The sequence below is a fragment of the Brachionichthys hirsutus genome, chromosome 15 (assembly GCF_040956055.1).
Source record: "Brachionichthys hirsutus isolate HB-005 chromosome 15, CSIRO-AGI_Bhir_v1, whole genome shotgun sequence".
In the NCBI taxonomy this organism is placed as follows: Eukaryota; Metazoa; Chordata; class Actinopteri; order Lophiiformes; family Brachionichthyidae; genus Brachionichthys; species Brachionichthys hirsutus.
In genome coordinates this window covers 3,545,669-3,559,446 of record NC_090911.1, presented here as the reverse complement: position 1 = coordinate 3,559,446, position 13,778 = coordinate 3,545,669, and the positions used below count along the sequence as shown (strand labels likewise).

The 13,778-nt window shown below is 46.4% G+C and overlaps 1 protein-coding gene across 1 annotated transcript in view; it reads left to right on the top strand.

Moving 5' to 3' along the window:
- Positions 1-13,778, top strand: part of LOC137904220 (supervillin-like) — a 28,607-nt gene that overhangs the window by 2,331 nt on the left and 12,498 nt on the right. Inside the window, exons 3-18 of the mRNA XM_068748370.1 lie at positions 743-834; positions 935-980; positions 1,062-1,204; positions 1,541-2,318; positions 4,482-5,363; positions 5,478-5,942; positions 6,307-6,477; positions 6,646-6,683; positions 6,805-6,866; positions 7,044-7,180; positions 7,333-7,428; positions 8,568-8,859; positions 9,133-9,189; positions 9,807-10,476; positions 11,866-12,346; positions 13,062-13,203. Coding sequence (XP_068604471.1) covers positions 743-834; positions 935-980; positions 1,062-1,204; positions 1,541-2,318; positions 4,482-5,363; positions 5,478-5,942; positions 6,307-6,477; positions 6,646-6,683; positions 6,805-6,866; positions 7,044-7,180; positions 7,333-7,428; positions 8,568-8,859; positions 9,133-9,189; positions 9,807-10,476; positions 11,866-12,346; positions 13,062-13,203 — 4,552 coding nt within the window. The remainder of the gene's footprint in view (positions 1-742; positions 835-934; positions 981-1,061; positions 1,205-1,540; positions 2,319-4,481; positions 5,364-5,477; positions 5,943-6,306; positions 6,478-6,645; positions 6,684-6,804; positions 6,867-7,043; positions 7,181-7,332; positions 7,429-8,567; positions 8,860-9,132; positions 9,190-9,806; positions 10,477-11,865; positions 12,347-13,061; positions 13,204-13,778) is intronic.

Here is a 13,778-nt window from a genome sequence, read left to right as displayed (position 1 = left end):
GGCGTTCAAGGAAATAATCAAGAACTAAAAAACTCAGTCAACAAGACTAAAAGATGCAAAACAGGAACAACAAAAAAATAAAAAAGTTCCAAGAAGAACAAAAAAAACGTCACAAGAATAAACAAGAGAAACGGTGGCCGACAGCCGGCTGTCTCCAGAACAAGCTCCCAGGAACACAAGCGAGGCCGAAGGTTGCACAGACGTGGCCAGAAGCACGCTCTGGCCGGTTAAGTAGGGAGGTAATTAGAGGAGATGAGAACCAGGTGTCCTGTGGTGGAGATCAACCAAACCGCCCTCAGCTGTGCTCACTGCCAGGAAGACCAGAGAGAACAATTAGAACAAACAGCAAAGGCCACACGTCCAACCATAACACAATTCAATTGGGAGAGAGATCGGATACAAACAAATCCGCATTTTCCCATTTACTTATAATGGAGGCTTGTAAAAATCACATCTTGTAAAATCTGCACACAATTCACGCAGCAAAAATATGAACCATCATGAAACATGTCTTCTAGTTCTGATCCAGAATGAGGTCCGGAACAAATATTACATTTTATTAACTCTGATTCACTTTGACTTTTCATGGTTGGTGCATAAAGATACCAAGAACAATCTAGAACCTTTTGGTGCTGATCCAGATCACCATGTGGACGGTGTAGATCCAGTTAGGAGGGGAACGAGCAGCTTGGCGGAGGTCTGCGCTCTCTGAGGGCTTTTCTGACTCTTTCTTCGTCTTCAGTTTTCAGAGTGACTTCACATCGGTTGACAAGAACACGCTGGTCAAAAGTGTCTCCGATACAGATGCCAAACTTTTGCCCGCACTTCCCAAAGGTGTGTCATGATTCTGTTATAAACGTATAAGAACTCAAATTAAATCCATTATGTTCTCCCTTTTCACATTCATACTGAATGAATGTTTTCTAATATTCAGTTTCAGAGTTGAAAAAATATTTTGAAGACGCTGTTGGAATGAACAGGTATCTTCTGCACTCCTCAAACCATTCATATTTGCAAAGACAGCTGAAGAGCGGCACTCCGTTACCCTTTTCCTCTAACAGGAAGGAGAGAGTCGCCCGGCGCTTGGAGGGGATTGAAGGAGACGCCCCCCCTCAGCTGGTGCCTGGTGGCTTGGTCACCAACAGAATGCTGGAGGAGGATCCACCACGCTACACCCGTGGCTCTGACCCCCCCTGTGTGATGGGTAAGCATGACACGAATGCTTCATTCATGCAGTCGTTCGTGGACTTTGAGGTAATATCTCACGCTTTTCATCACGTTTGAGTGTTTGATCTGATCAAGGAGGCGCTTTTTCACCGGTGTCGGTTTATTGTTGGCTTGTCGACTGTGCAACGGTTTTACTGTTCGGCTAAGCCTCATGGAAATCCCTTCAGTTGTTTTCAAGAACAGTTGGTCTTGAGTGTCTTGAAAATAGCGCAAGGTTATTATAGCACTGCGTGCGTTCCAATCGGCTGCTTCTAATTGTGGACTTCAGCTGATTTGACAACGCTGTTAACAACTAATGTCTTATTTCCCACAGTGAAGCGTTACAGCCGAGAGGAACTTGAAGCGCCCCGGAAGACATCTCTTGACAGATCACCTCAGATGAAAGGTCGTCCGCTGGTGTATGTTGACCCTGTAACGTTATCCACGTCTTCTACCCTAACAACTGGCTCCGCAAGCCCCACAAGCCTCAGCTCCAAGGCTGAACGCATCGCCCGCTACAAGGCAGAGCGCCGCCGCCAGCTATCAGAGCGCTATGGCATCCTCCTGGATCAGGAGGCGGACATCGATTACACACCACGCCACCGTTCCCGGCATGATCCAGATGTTGCTGACCAACGAACAGCAACCAGGCAAGACAAAGACAGACAGGGAGGGGAAGGACAAGGACGAGGGTCCAGGATGCCATACCGCTCTGGAGTGGGCAGAGTTTCCATGAGAATTAATCCAGATTCCACGCCTGTTTCCACCTCCAGCTCGGCCCACACCCAAGAAAGATCAAAAGAATCTTCAGAGAGGGAAAAACTGATGAACACGGAGAACCACCGGCACAGTGGGGCTCAAGAGCGGTCATTCTCCTCTAGAACCAGAACCCAGGAGCAGCATCAGTCCCCAGCCCAACATCAGCAGCATCAACAGCGGGAAGAAGCCCACATGGAGCCAAGTCCCGCCTCCGCCAGGGATTACAGTATCGCAGCTGTGCCCAGCTCCCCTCGCACTGCCCGCCGGGCCTCCCTGCCCTCCACTCGTTACGGTATCTCACCTGGGGATTTATTCATAGAGCAGCAAGCCCAGAGCATCCTCAACAGACAGGGGTGAGTTTACGCCTGCATGTCCAGGAAACAGCAGCTACTCTCATGACATGATACAATACATGTAATAACAACTAGAAAGAGCACAGACCTCCGCCAAGCATCTCAGTTTCCCTATGTTGTGATTTACACGAAAAAAAATGGCCCTACATTTATTTATCTCTATTTTTAGATTCCTTAACCATGAAAACAAACCTTTAGCAATTGGATTCACATTGTTATCGTTATTAGTTTCAAGGTTATTCACTAAAAGCAACACTTTCAGAAAAGGCAGATTCTTCTTGATCTAGATCCAGAGCTTTATAAGATACAACAAATCTGTTTGTCCACTAATGATTCCACAGCATCTTGGTGAAGGCAGCAGAATCAGAAACTCCTTTGTGGAGGTAATCAGAGAATTTATTGAAAGGGTAAGCGTTGTGAAAATTTACCACGATTTCAACTAGATCTGTTTCCTCAGGTATTAAAGACAGAACAAATCCGTTGATGCTCTGTCTCTAATATTTAATGTACAGTAGGCTGAAACGCAAGGGTACCCCCATTTTTAGGAAAATCTTGATAATATCCACAATCCGCATCCGATCCGGATGAAATTCAGTGATGAGATAGAGACCCCGACCCTACATGATTGTGTCAAATTCCATACACATCGGTCAATAATCAGGCGGGATATTGAGGAACACATTTTGAAGCTGCAATGTCAATGAAACTTTAAAAGTGATCGAGAAGCCAGGATTTCTTCTGTAATCTGTAAAATGTAATTAACTGTTCCTGAAAACATGCCCAACATTTCCCGACAATTCCATCAGGATCTCTTAAGTTGAGTTATGTTGCTAATAGAGAGACAGACAGGCAGGCAGACAGACATAACCTCCATGTCAGGACATTTTAGGATGTTATATCTTAAAGAACAATATTGTATATTCATAAAGACACTATGCTCTCTGGTGCATTAGCAAGATTTAAATATTGCAGATACTCATTTTAGCATAATCGTAACTTAAAATTCCTAAATAGTGTAGCTCATTGAAATCCTCTGTACCTAGTTAAATGCACGTTTTTCCAGACATTAAAACCATTTCTCCAGACAGTATTTTCATTGACGATATTCGTTGGTAGTATTATATCCATGTGTTTGAGCTCTATGAAGTTTCTGACTAAAGTATTTATTGTTTGGTTTGTGCAAAAAACAAACGAAGCGCCAGTGGAGATATTTCCATTTCTGCCTTTGTCGAGTTTGGACTGTCCTCTGGCGGCTGAGGCGAGCTCAGTGAGGCGCACCAGCGTTGGCAGGGCAACAGCTTAATGCCCTTATCATCAGTGAGCCACAGGTCTGATCCAGCACCGATCCACCGAGGCTGTGCGTGCCCCCTCACCAGAGCCTCCAAACCTGTGACTTACTCTGACACTTTATTGTATAAGATCTGCGACAAGCATGCACGTATGTTTGAAATCACCTGATGTGGATTTGTGCTGCAAGAAAGAATGGAGAAGTGGTAAACCATGAGCCTTGGACTCTATTTAAGTGGTTGCTGATGTATTGTGGATGATTTCTATCATAGCTGACTTAACAGGTGAGATTCATAGAGCCATGGCCAAATACAACATGGCTATGGCTTTCTAGATATCAAAGTTAACCCTAACCCTACCATATCACGAGCACTGTGTAAGTCCTTCATGCAGAGGCCCATCAACTACATCAGGCTTAGTGATCTCAAATGAGATTTGAAAAAGCTTTGGCTACCAGGGGGTCAGAAGGTGGCAGATGAAGATAGTTTGGCATACCTTTTTGGTATGTAGCCATTAGAGAGAGAATGCTGTTTGAATTTAGACTCACATTTATACCCTGGACATGCTACATGGCCTTGTAGCAGTTCTAGACTACAGTGGCCTCATGTCATAAACCTTTGTGCAATAAACCTCACAAGATATGATGATTTAGCACATCTTTGATGATATATATTGCATTTGTCCAACCGTTCAGATAAGTAGGCGATCTTGAAACACTCCTTCAAGTTATCTGTGGCTGGTTTATGCTGTCTTTTAATGACCTTGGTATTGGCTTTTTAGATCACACTGGCTTGATTTGAGTTTCGAGGTTGGAGGGTGCTATAGCTGTTTGTTGAACTGGAATCTTAGTATCCCTTATCCATTCCTTTTTCCAAGAATCCGAGTAAAGGAAAGATTATCCAGGGATGAAACTTTCCAGAGACCACCTGACTGGACTCCTGACAGGCATCAGGCAAGCAAACGCCATACTCTGGGAAACAGTGTTCATTCTACCCCCCAGCGCTTTGGACCCTTCCATCAACGAACTGTTTCACAGCCTCAGCCCAGCCCAGGACACCACCCTGGCCAAACAGCCAACCCTTCTTCTGCTCCCGAGTTCCAACACCCTGGCCCTGCTGTAGACCCTCAACCTTATTTGGCCATCCCTGCTCCAGTGTCCTCTGCCAAACGTTCTGGACCTCCTGAGGTACAACCACGAAGAAGAGTGAATGCTGACCAAATGTATGCTGCTCATAAGGAGGCAAGGTTGGAGGCCAGGCAGGCCTTTAAAGAAGAGGCCCATACCGAGGGCCTACTTAAGAGCAGGAAAGCTGTGCTGCCATCAGAGATACGCAGAAGGGAAAGGAGTGTGGATGATACTCATAGAGGGCACCAGGAAGACACGGACTGGCAGAATTCTAGTCCAGAACCTAGGAGGAGGAGTCGAGTTGAGGATGACTGGGACCAGGAGAGACCCAGGGAGAGGGGGAGGGAACGAAATGTTGAGAAGATCAGAGAAAGAGGGAGAAAACATCTTTCTGGCCACGACAGCCAAGAGGACACATGTTTGAAGCCGTCCCTCACCCCCTATCAGACCAGGCAACATCAATCCTCAGAGTTTGTGAACAATCAAGAGTCCCATAGTCCGCAGCTTCCAATGCAACAACACCATGAAGCCACAAAGAAGCAACACGATGCTCAACTTCAACACCAAGATTCTCAAATGCAACAGCAATATGACAATTCGAGACAGCTGGAAGTACCTCAAAAATCACAGCAGTTCCAAAGACAGCAAGAGTATGGCGTCCAAAGACAACAGCCTCCAATGCAACAGCGGTATGAAGCCCCAATGAGACAACCTGGTGCTGAACATCAACACCAAGATCCTCAAAGGCAGCAGCATTATGGACATGTGAGACAGCCACAAGTGCCTCAAAGACCACAGCAGTCTCAAATACAGGAATATGACCTGCAAAGACACAAGCCATCAATTCAGCAGCATGACTCCCAGACAAAGCAAGAGTTCCAAGATGAGCAGCAGAATTCTCCCGGACACCAGAGATTTGACTCTGCCATTTACCTCCAGAGGGGATCGTTTTTGCCTCAAGCCAAAAACAGAAGCATGGAGAAAGGCGGAGGGCCCAAACCCAAGATACGAACCCGCTCGATGTCCGACATAGGTGTAAGCCATCGTTCTGCTATGTATCATATGGAGAAGGCAGCCACCAGCAGAGAGAAAATGAGAGGCGGAGACCCATCGGGGATGGCTAACGAGGATATGGGCACCTTGGATACCAGAGTATGCGTAGCACAGCTGCGACACTCTTATCTGGAGAATGCAAACCGGAAGCCTGAGCTGTAGGTCGACGAGCATGAACCCTGTGTTGCATTGCTAAATAACTGTCCACATCCTTCTAACTCTACACCGGGAGGCTGTTGCAAATAAAGAATAAAATTATCCAAGAAACTGATGCATGAGATTCATCAGGGCGCAGCGCTATGATCACACCTTTGTTGTGCCTGTTGCATGCACGCTAGTGTTGGATACTGGCTCTGACTGAAGGCAAGCTGCGCTCGGCATCTGCATCTGTATCAGTGTGTGAGAGCCCATTGCTATACTTAGGAGCAGTTTCTGCTAATTTACAAAATGAGTAATAGTTTCTTTACTTCTCTTCTTTGTTGTCCTCGTCAATCTCTCTATATCGCCTCGCCGCTCTAAAAGTGAGACCACTAAGGTAGATCTGTCAGCAGTGGAGGTAGATCATACTAGTGGCAGCGATCGGGAACGAGGTGCACGGCGGCCTCGACGCTACATCACTCCAGGAGACAGTCGCATGTCGGAGAGGTTTAGGACCCAGCCCATCACCTCTGCAGAGCGTCTGGAGTCAGATAGGTACTGGGGGGGGGGGGGCTCTCTGAAGACGTGTGCAGGAGCTCTTCAGAATGATATTACTAGCTTGGGTGGCAGATAATGGTTCTAAGACAGCATTCAGGAGATGATACTATTCCATGGCCCTTCTAATTATAACATGCAGATTGTGTGTATTGATGTTTTCGACAGGTCACATATGAGCCCATCCCAGCTGCAGGACGTGGAGGGTAAGTTCAGTTTATGGAAAATGCGTAACATATATCAGTTTAGTTTTTCAGTAGTTGGAATTTGCTGTAATCCACAAAGGATTACATCCAATTAATAACATGCTGATAATGTTTTAATCAGATGAAGAAAAACTGGATGAGAGAGCCAAGATGAGTGTCTCTGCCAAGAGGTCTCTCTTCAGGGTACGCCCCCCACTTCATGTGCATTTTAATATGGGAACAGATGATTCATAATGTACACGATTACAATCGTATGTTTCACTTGAAATATCACTGTTATAGAGTTACAGATTCAATACATCTATAATAAATCACAGGGTTGTTGTTGTTTTTACATCTATTTTTGTTGTATTCTTCCAGGAGCTGGAAAGGACCTCAGAGGGAGGTCTTCCTAAACCACCTTCCCGCAATGCTGCCATTGAGAGGCGCCTGAGAAGGGTGCAAGATCGCTCACACACACAACCAGTCACCAACGAGGAGGTGGTCAATGCATCAAGGTTGGAATTCCCTTATGTTGGTGGGCAGTAGGGTGGTGCAGTGGGTAGCACTCACAGCTTAAATCACCCTGGAGTTTGACGTTCACGTTCTCCGATTATCTGACATTAGAATTTCATTTATTTCATCTACGCCTCTCTTTCTCCACTTTAAGTGATCCCAACACGAGATCCCATCCTCTGGGGCCCCACACCAGTGTCATCCGTGTCCCCAGCCCCACTATATTCAGCACCAGTGTGACCAGCATCAGGTAGAGCTGAGCCTGGCTGCTAACTGTTGCTACCCCTGTAGGATATATGTGGCTTACTTTAACCCATTAATTGTCTGCCTTGTATAAAAAACATCTAAGATTTAAGATCTTTAGATTTATAAATTATCATGGGGCGCAAGAGAATTTTGATTGAATTTAATGAAATATGTGTAAATATATCAGTGAGGCATTTTGTTCTCTGCCTCCCTCTTCTGGTTGCAGTCCTGATCTGCTCATCCAGCTCATTTTACATTGTTATTTATGCGCTCACACATGCTGCTTCATTCTGCGTGCACCTTATAGGGGAAGGACATTGGTGCACACACAATAACTCAGTCAGTACCCTCCATGCCCAGTTTCCATGCATTCCCTTTTGCAGTATTCCTTGCAAATCTCAGTTCTGGAAAGGTCAGAGGTGGAGCCACTTAAAGCCTGCATGTTGGGTTTAACTGAGGACACTGCTGACAGCAACAGAACCCGTGATCAGAGCACATGCATGCTGACGTACCCACGGCTCTGTTGCTGTGCCTGTTATATGACGCTCTTGTCCGTTATTTACCTGCTAGCTGGTATTTGCATGCATGGCTTGAAATTCGACAGAGAAAGACACCCCATTATGATTTCTTAGGATGATAAGTTTATTAAAATCTGTATATAGTGACACAGATATGAGTTACAGTTGTTTAATATAACACTTGAAAAAAATAAAATACTTCTCATTTATCTTCTCATTATGAAACATGAGTGTAACAGGGTGTAAGGAAAGAACACTGATGAGTTTTACGAGTTCACATGCAACTCTTTGTGGCTGTGATTCCATTGTAAATCTCTAATTTCTTGATAGCAGTGCTGTAAATGATGCCTTGACACTTTTTCAGTCAAAGCTGAGACTTATTGAAGCTCACATAGCAAGAGTAAACAGTAAAAAAAAGGTAATTCGTGCCTAAATATACTGCAGAAATTAGCACAGCAAACTCCTGCGACACAAATATATATAACAAATGTAAAGATTAATTATAGAACACATATTACAAATATCTTCCATTCACATAGAGGGATGGTGATAATTCTTGTTCACAAATCAAATATTTAAATGAAGTCTAATACCCATTCCTTAATGTTTGCCTGTAACTACCCAGCATCCAGGACTCCTCGCAGCAAGGGTTAACTGTCCAGGATCAGCTGACCGAGAACCAGGAACAGCAGAAACCAGTTCAGGCTCCCAGTGTTGGGCTGGAGGGAGATGACCAGGAGCCTGGCTCTCAGGAGCCCGACCTGTCCACCCTTAGCTTGACTGAGAAGATGGCCCTCTTCAACCGCATCGCTCACGCTGTAGACAAGAACCCTGGGGGGCCCCGAGCAGACACCCGCCAGCGCAGGGCCAACGCCCGCTTTCAGACTCAACCCATTACGCACGGAGAGGTGGCGCACGTAAGAAAGACTTCCCAATCTATCCAAAAAGGAGACATGCGAGTATAATTCGTTCCTGGACCGAGCTCCAAACTCAAATCACTCGTATGTCAAAGCAATATTTCCCATATAAAATACTTGTTACAATTATTTAAGAAGTTCATCACAGTCCGCCACGTCGACAACCGAAGATCTGACGCCACTCTCATCATGTTGCATTCACCTCCACCATGTTCGGATTCTGATTCTGATCAGTGTCACAGGCGATCGCTGTTGTCCACACAGGAAGCTGAGCCCACCGAAACCTCCGCAGTGTGTAATGGTGAATTAGAAGCAAATCACAGAACACATGTAAGACCCCTGCTGCCTGTACAGAGCGTCTGATTGGCCACATGGAATAATCCCGCTATTGATTGATACGGCTGGTTTCTGGTGACCAGCGTTGTCTCGATGGCCGAGCTGGGCTCAGCGACGTGCATAAAGACAATCCAGCGTGTGTTAAAACGTTTGAAGATGTTGCTTTGTCACAAGGAGTTAATGTTAATATTTGATGCAAGCAGCTTTGTGACATGCTTGCTCACTGCATTTTATTTGGCTGCAAATGCTGCATGTGACATTATTCAGGGATCCATCCGCCCTGAATGAAGCTGTGAGCAGCATGCTAGCGAATGAGTGTGTAGACGGCCCTGGCCCAGCCTGCAGAAATGTGTGTATTATAATCCAAATTGTTGTAAGGTAAGTGTTAGATAGCAGTGCTGATGAATGATTGGTGGTATAGTTTGGACTTCCTGGTGCCATTTTGTGACTAATAAAAGTCGCAGCAGCTTAGCTGTGCAAACATTATATATTTTCTTTTTTTTTTTTATTGCTGAGGTTTTTCGGATCATCCATCCGTCTGCTGCATCATCCACAAATGTTAATCTCTGACTTCTTTCTCTCTGTCACAATTAATCGGTGCCCTCCTGCAGCTGAAGGATGGCGGTGAGATTAAGCTGGAGCCACTATCAGTCTCCGTTGTCCGCTCTGTGACAGCGGTCACCTCCCAAGCCTCTGTCGCCTCAGCAGCCACCACGCCAGGCGGTGATGAAGGCCTCCCTGCAGGGACATCCACTGCCCTGCCCTTCATCCCTGCCCAACAACAGGCTTCCAGCACCACAAGCAGCCACCAGGAGAGGGCGTGGAGGTATTTCACTATGACCCAGAGCACAGACCCTGGCCACCCTGAACCTGGACTCAACTCCTCCCCTGCCCTCCCCGGAAACCAAGAGAGAGGGGGGACTCCTCTTCCTCCCGCCTCCTCTGATGAAAACCAGCAAGGGGAGACAGTGAATGAAGGCAGGAGCGAGTGTCAGGAGGAGGAGGAGGAGGTTAGGGGGAGACAGCAGGGAGGAGCAAGAGAAGAGAGCAGCATTCAGAGAAAGCCAATCTCCCCCGACACGGACCGGGAAGGCAGGCAGTGGCAACAGCATCCTCATCCTCAGCACTCTGCCGAGCCCTTTGTGGGAAGGGGTGAGTCACAGCCTCCGGCCAGCTGGACGGCTACTGGCGGAGATTCCCGGGAGTCTCCGGAGGGAACAGAGAAGGAAGGACGACAAGGCTCCCTGAGAGAAAGTGACCAGAGCAAGGCGTGCGTCGCAGGTAGGAGGCTTCTCCATCTCTCTGAGCAGAAAGGAGGAATAGAGGAAGGATTGAATCTAGAATGATAGACGAGTGGAAGTAGCAAAGGGTAAAAGGAGGAACAAAAAAAGAGGAAGCAATATCTAGGGAAGGAGACGCTCTCATTATCCTCATTGTCTCGTTGATTGCCTTCTGCTGGCTGCACGTACACACACACACACACACACACACACACGTCCCAGCTGAGCATGTTTGATTTGGCTGATTCTGAGAGTGTGTGGAAAAGAGACAGATGTCTGAGGCTGGATCGAATTAGCATATTTCTCCAAGCGGTTTCCTCGTAGCTCCTTTTATCCAGAACGAGGAAGCGCTTTCCAAACCTGTTTTTTGTCAGCAAGCAGGGTTTTCAGATGAAACTATTTGTGCCCATTGTCCTGTCCTAGAAGCAGGGCTGTGGTCCCCCTCCACCGTGCTCCGTCGTTGGGATAGGACCTGACCTGGTTTTAACGTGCTCATGCAGAATGTGTCCAGGGCGGGGTTTTTCCATGTGTGCACGCTAAAAGACGAGAGCAGAGCACTTCAATAAGGCAGGTGTAAGACACCGAGGACACAAAGAAGGCTCCCTCTTTACGTCCGCAGCCACTCAGCTTTGGTTGGTCAGCAGGATCACATGTTCTCATTCAGGGACATTTGGTAGAATCTCTCTCTGTGTTATTTTCTGGTATGTTCACATCGTCTCTAGTGAGGTTCACCCGGCTGCCGGTAGACTTGAAAGGTTTTGTACCCATGTTGCACCCACACAATGCTTTGTCCCTGGGCTGGTTTGTCTTTGTGCTCTCGCACAGATTGCCTTTAATTGGCATTATTTCATTTCCATTTTAGTTCGATTGGAACAGGAAGTTTTAATTGAGAAGAGAATTTTGCATCAGTGGTGTAATTTATCTCAGATTAATTGTTAGTTTGCATCGGCGGTGTAAAATCATTTTATTTTTCTAATGTTACGTTGCATCAATTGAGTTATTGAATATTGGTTTTATTTTTATTTGTATTGTTAAATTTGTATTGTTAATTGTGGATGATTTATGTACGAAGGACTTTCCACGGAAACTAGACCGCAAGGGCTTTTTTGAAATGCTCCTCTTAGACAGGATGTTTGACTGTACTTGTACTGTAATACATGCTACTGTGTGACTGTACTTGTACTCTAACATTCTATCTAATAAATATATTCATTCATTCATTCAAGAAACTGCTATTCCTGCTTTAGGGAAAGAACCATTGTAACATATTTAGTGGTTGATTTGATTCCATTAAGATAAATAATGTGGCTTTCCCTATTTTAATCAGGACTTGACTCACCTCAGACATTGCAACGACATAAACACAAAGCTTTGTGCACCTGTCTTTCAGACCTGTCGGACCGTCCTGCAGCGCTGAGGCCACTGATCGCTAAGGTTTCATCCAGGGCACTGCCTCATGTTCCAAGCAGCCACCAGAAGCAGCAAGCCAACATCCAGCCTCCTAAACCCCTCACACAGCAGCCCCCTCCAACCCCACCCAAGCCGTTATACCAGCCCCCTCCAACTCCACCCAAACCGTTCACCCAGTCCTCACAACCCCAGCCAAAACCTCAGAGATTTGTCCAGCCTCTCCCGAAGCCTTACCTGCAGGTAGCCGCCCAGCCTCATCCCAAACCCCAGGTGCCTCCACAGACACCCCCCAAACCCCAGTCCTTCCCCCAGGTGCTTGTCAAGTCCCAGTCCCTGCCCTTGGACCACATCGAGGACTTCAACAGGCACAGCATCCATTCTGGAGATTTGTTGTCTCCCACGGAGTCTGCCGAGAAATTGTCTGACGGGATGTCCTCCAAACAGATGTCCATCAAGGAGAGGTGCGTGGCAGCTGAAGCTTGGACTTGATTGTAGTAAAACAAAAGACATATTATTTATTAGTTCATGCCTTTTTAAAATATATTTAGGCTGACCCAGTTTTCTCTTTTGAGAACAAAGATGAACACAGATGTCTTTCTTTTGGTGAAAAGCCAGGAGCTCATAAATCTTTTCATTGTTTAAGAGATGGAGGAAGGCGACACCGTCCCTGCAGAGAGCTGTGTGGACGGGGGAAACGGGGTCCCAGCAAACTCCTCAAATACCCTTATGTCTGCCCTGTTCCCAAACCAAGCTGTGGTGATGGGGTTAGGGTTGGGGTTAGGGTTGGGGTCACTTCCTTTAAACCCTCAACCATCCATTAGCAGTTCTTTGCTTTACATTCAGATTACTGTAAAAGAAAGAGTGGATGGACCGCCCTAATCTGAAAAGTCATGATTAAGCGTGAGCAACATGTTGCTGCCATGGCATGTTGACAGAGGCCAAATCAGACCCTAGAACAAATGTGGCCACTTCTGCTATTAAAAGGAATCCAGTGATGTAATGATAATCTCAAATGGGCCAGGATGTTCCAGCGCTTCATCAAACCGTTTAGGGGAGACTGACCCACTGGTTGGTCTGTGGATTCTGGGGGTAATCAGGAAGAGCTTTTTCAAGCCTGATTTGATCATGGCATATTGTTTATTTTATTGTATATTTTTCCTTAACGTTTGACACCAGAGTTGCGCTACTGAAGAAGAGTGGCGAGGAAGACTGGAGGAATAGGATCAACAAGAAGCAGGAGGTGGTCAAAGTGGCGTCCGCCGAGCAGCAGGCTCAGCTCCTGGAGACGGAGCAGACCCCCCACCAGAAGGTCAGTCTGGTCGGCTCACCGGAGAACTCCCTCTCAGGACATTACAGCTCAATCTCTGGATTGGGATTACCATCTCGGTTTTATGTGAGTCCATGTGAATAGTTTCACTTCATTTTAAATAGTGTTACACATCTGTGTACAATGGTTGAAAGGTTTCTCAAAGCAACCAGAGCAAACACCAATGGAGCGTTTCTCCTGATGGCCTTCCTGGTTGCCATGACAGCTCCTCTGCGCTGCTTTCATTTCCTCCTTTAGTGCTTCTGTCGTTTGAACCCAGTGGTCCACACCAGCATGGCCTCCAGCCCATCGGGTTGTACACTGGGAAGCATATGGAACAGTCCACTTTCAGAGTTTGCAGTTTTGGGATTTGACTATCTTTTTCTAAACTGCAGGTGAACTCTCAATGATGCCTGTAAAAAGGTTTTTGCACAGAAGGATCTCGGGATGAACCTGCAGCTCCATTGGTCGGAGCGGCGGCTAGAATTAGACCTCATTGCTGCAGCCGCTCTGTCTCACATTAGTATTCTGTGGAGTTAAACTGCCTGCTTACATTCTACATGGGCCAGTCTCACCCATTGGTGCAA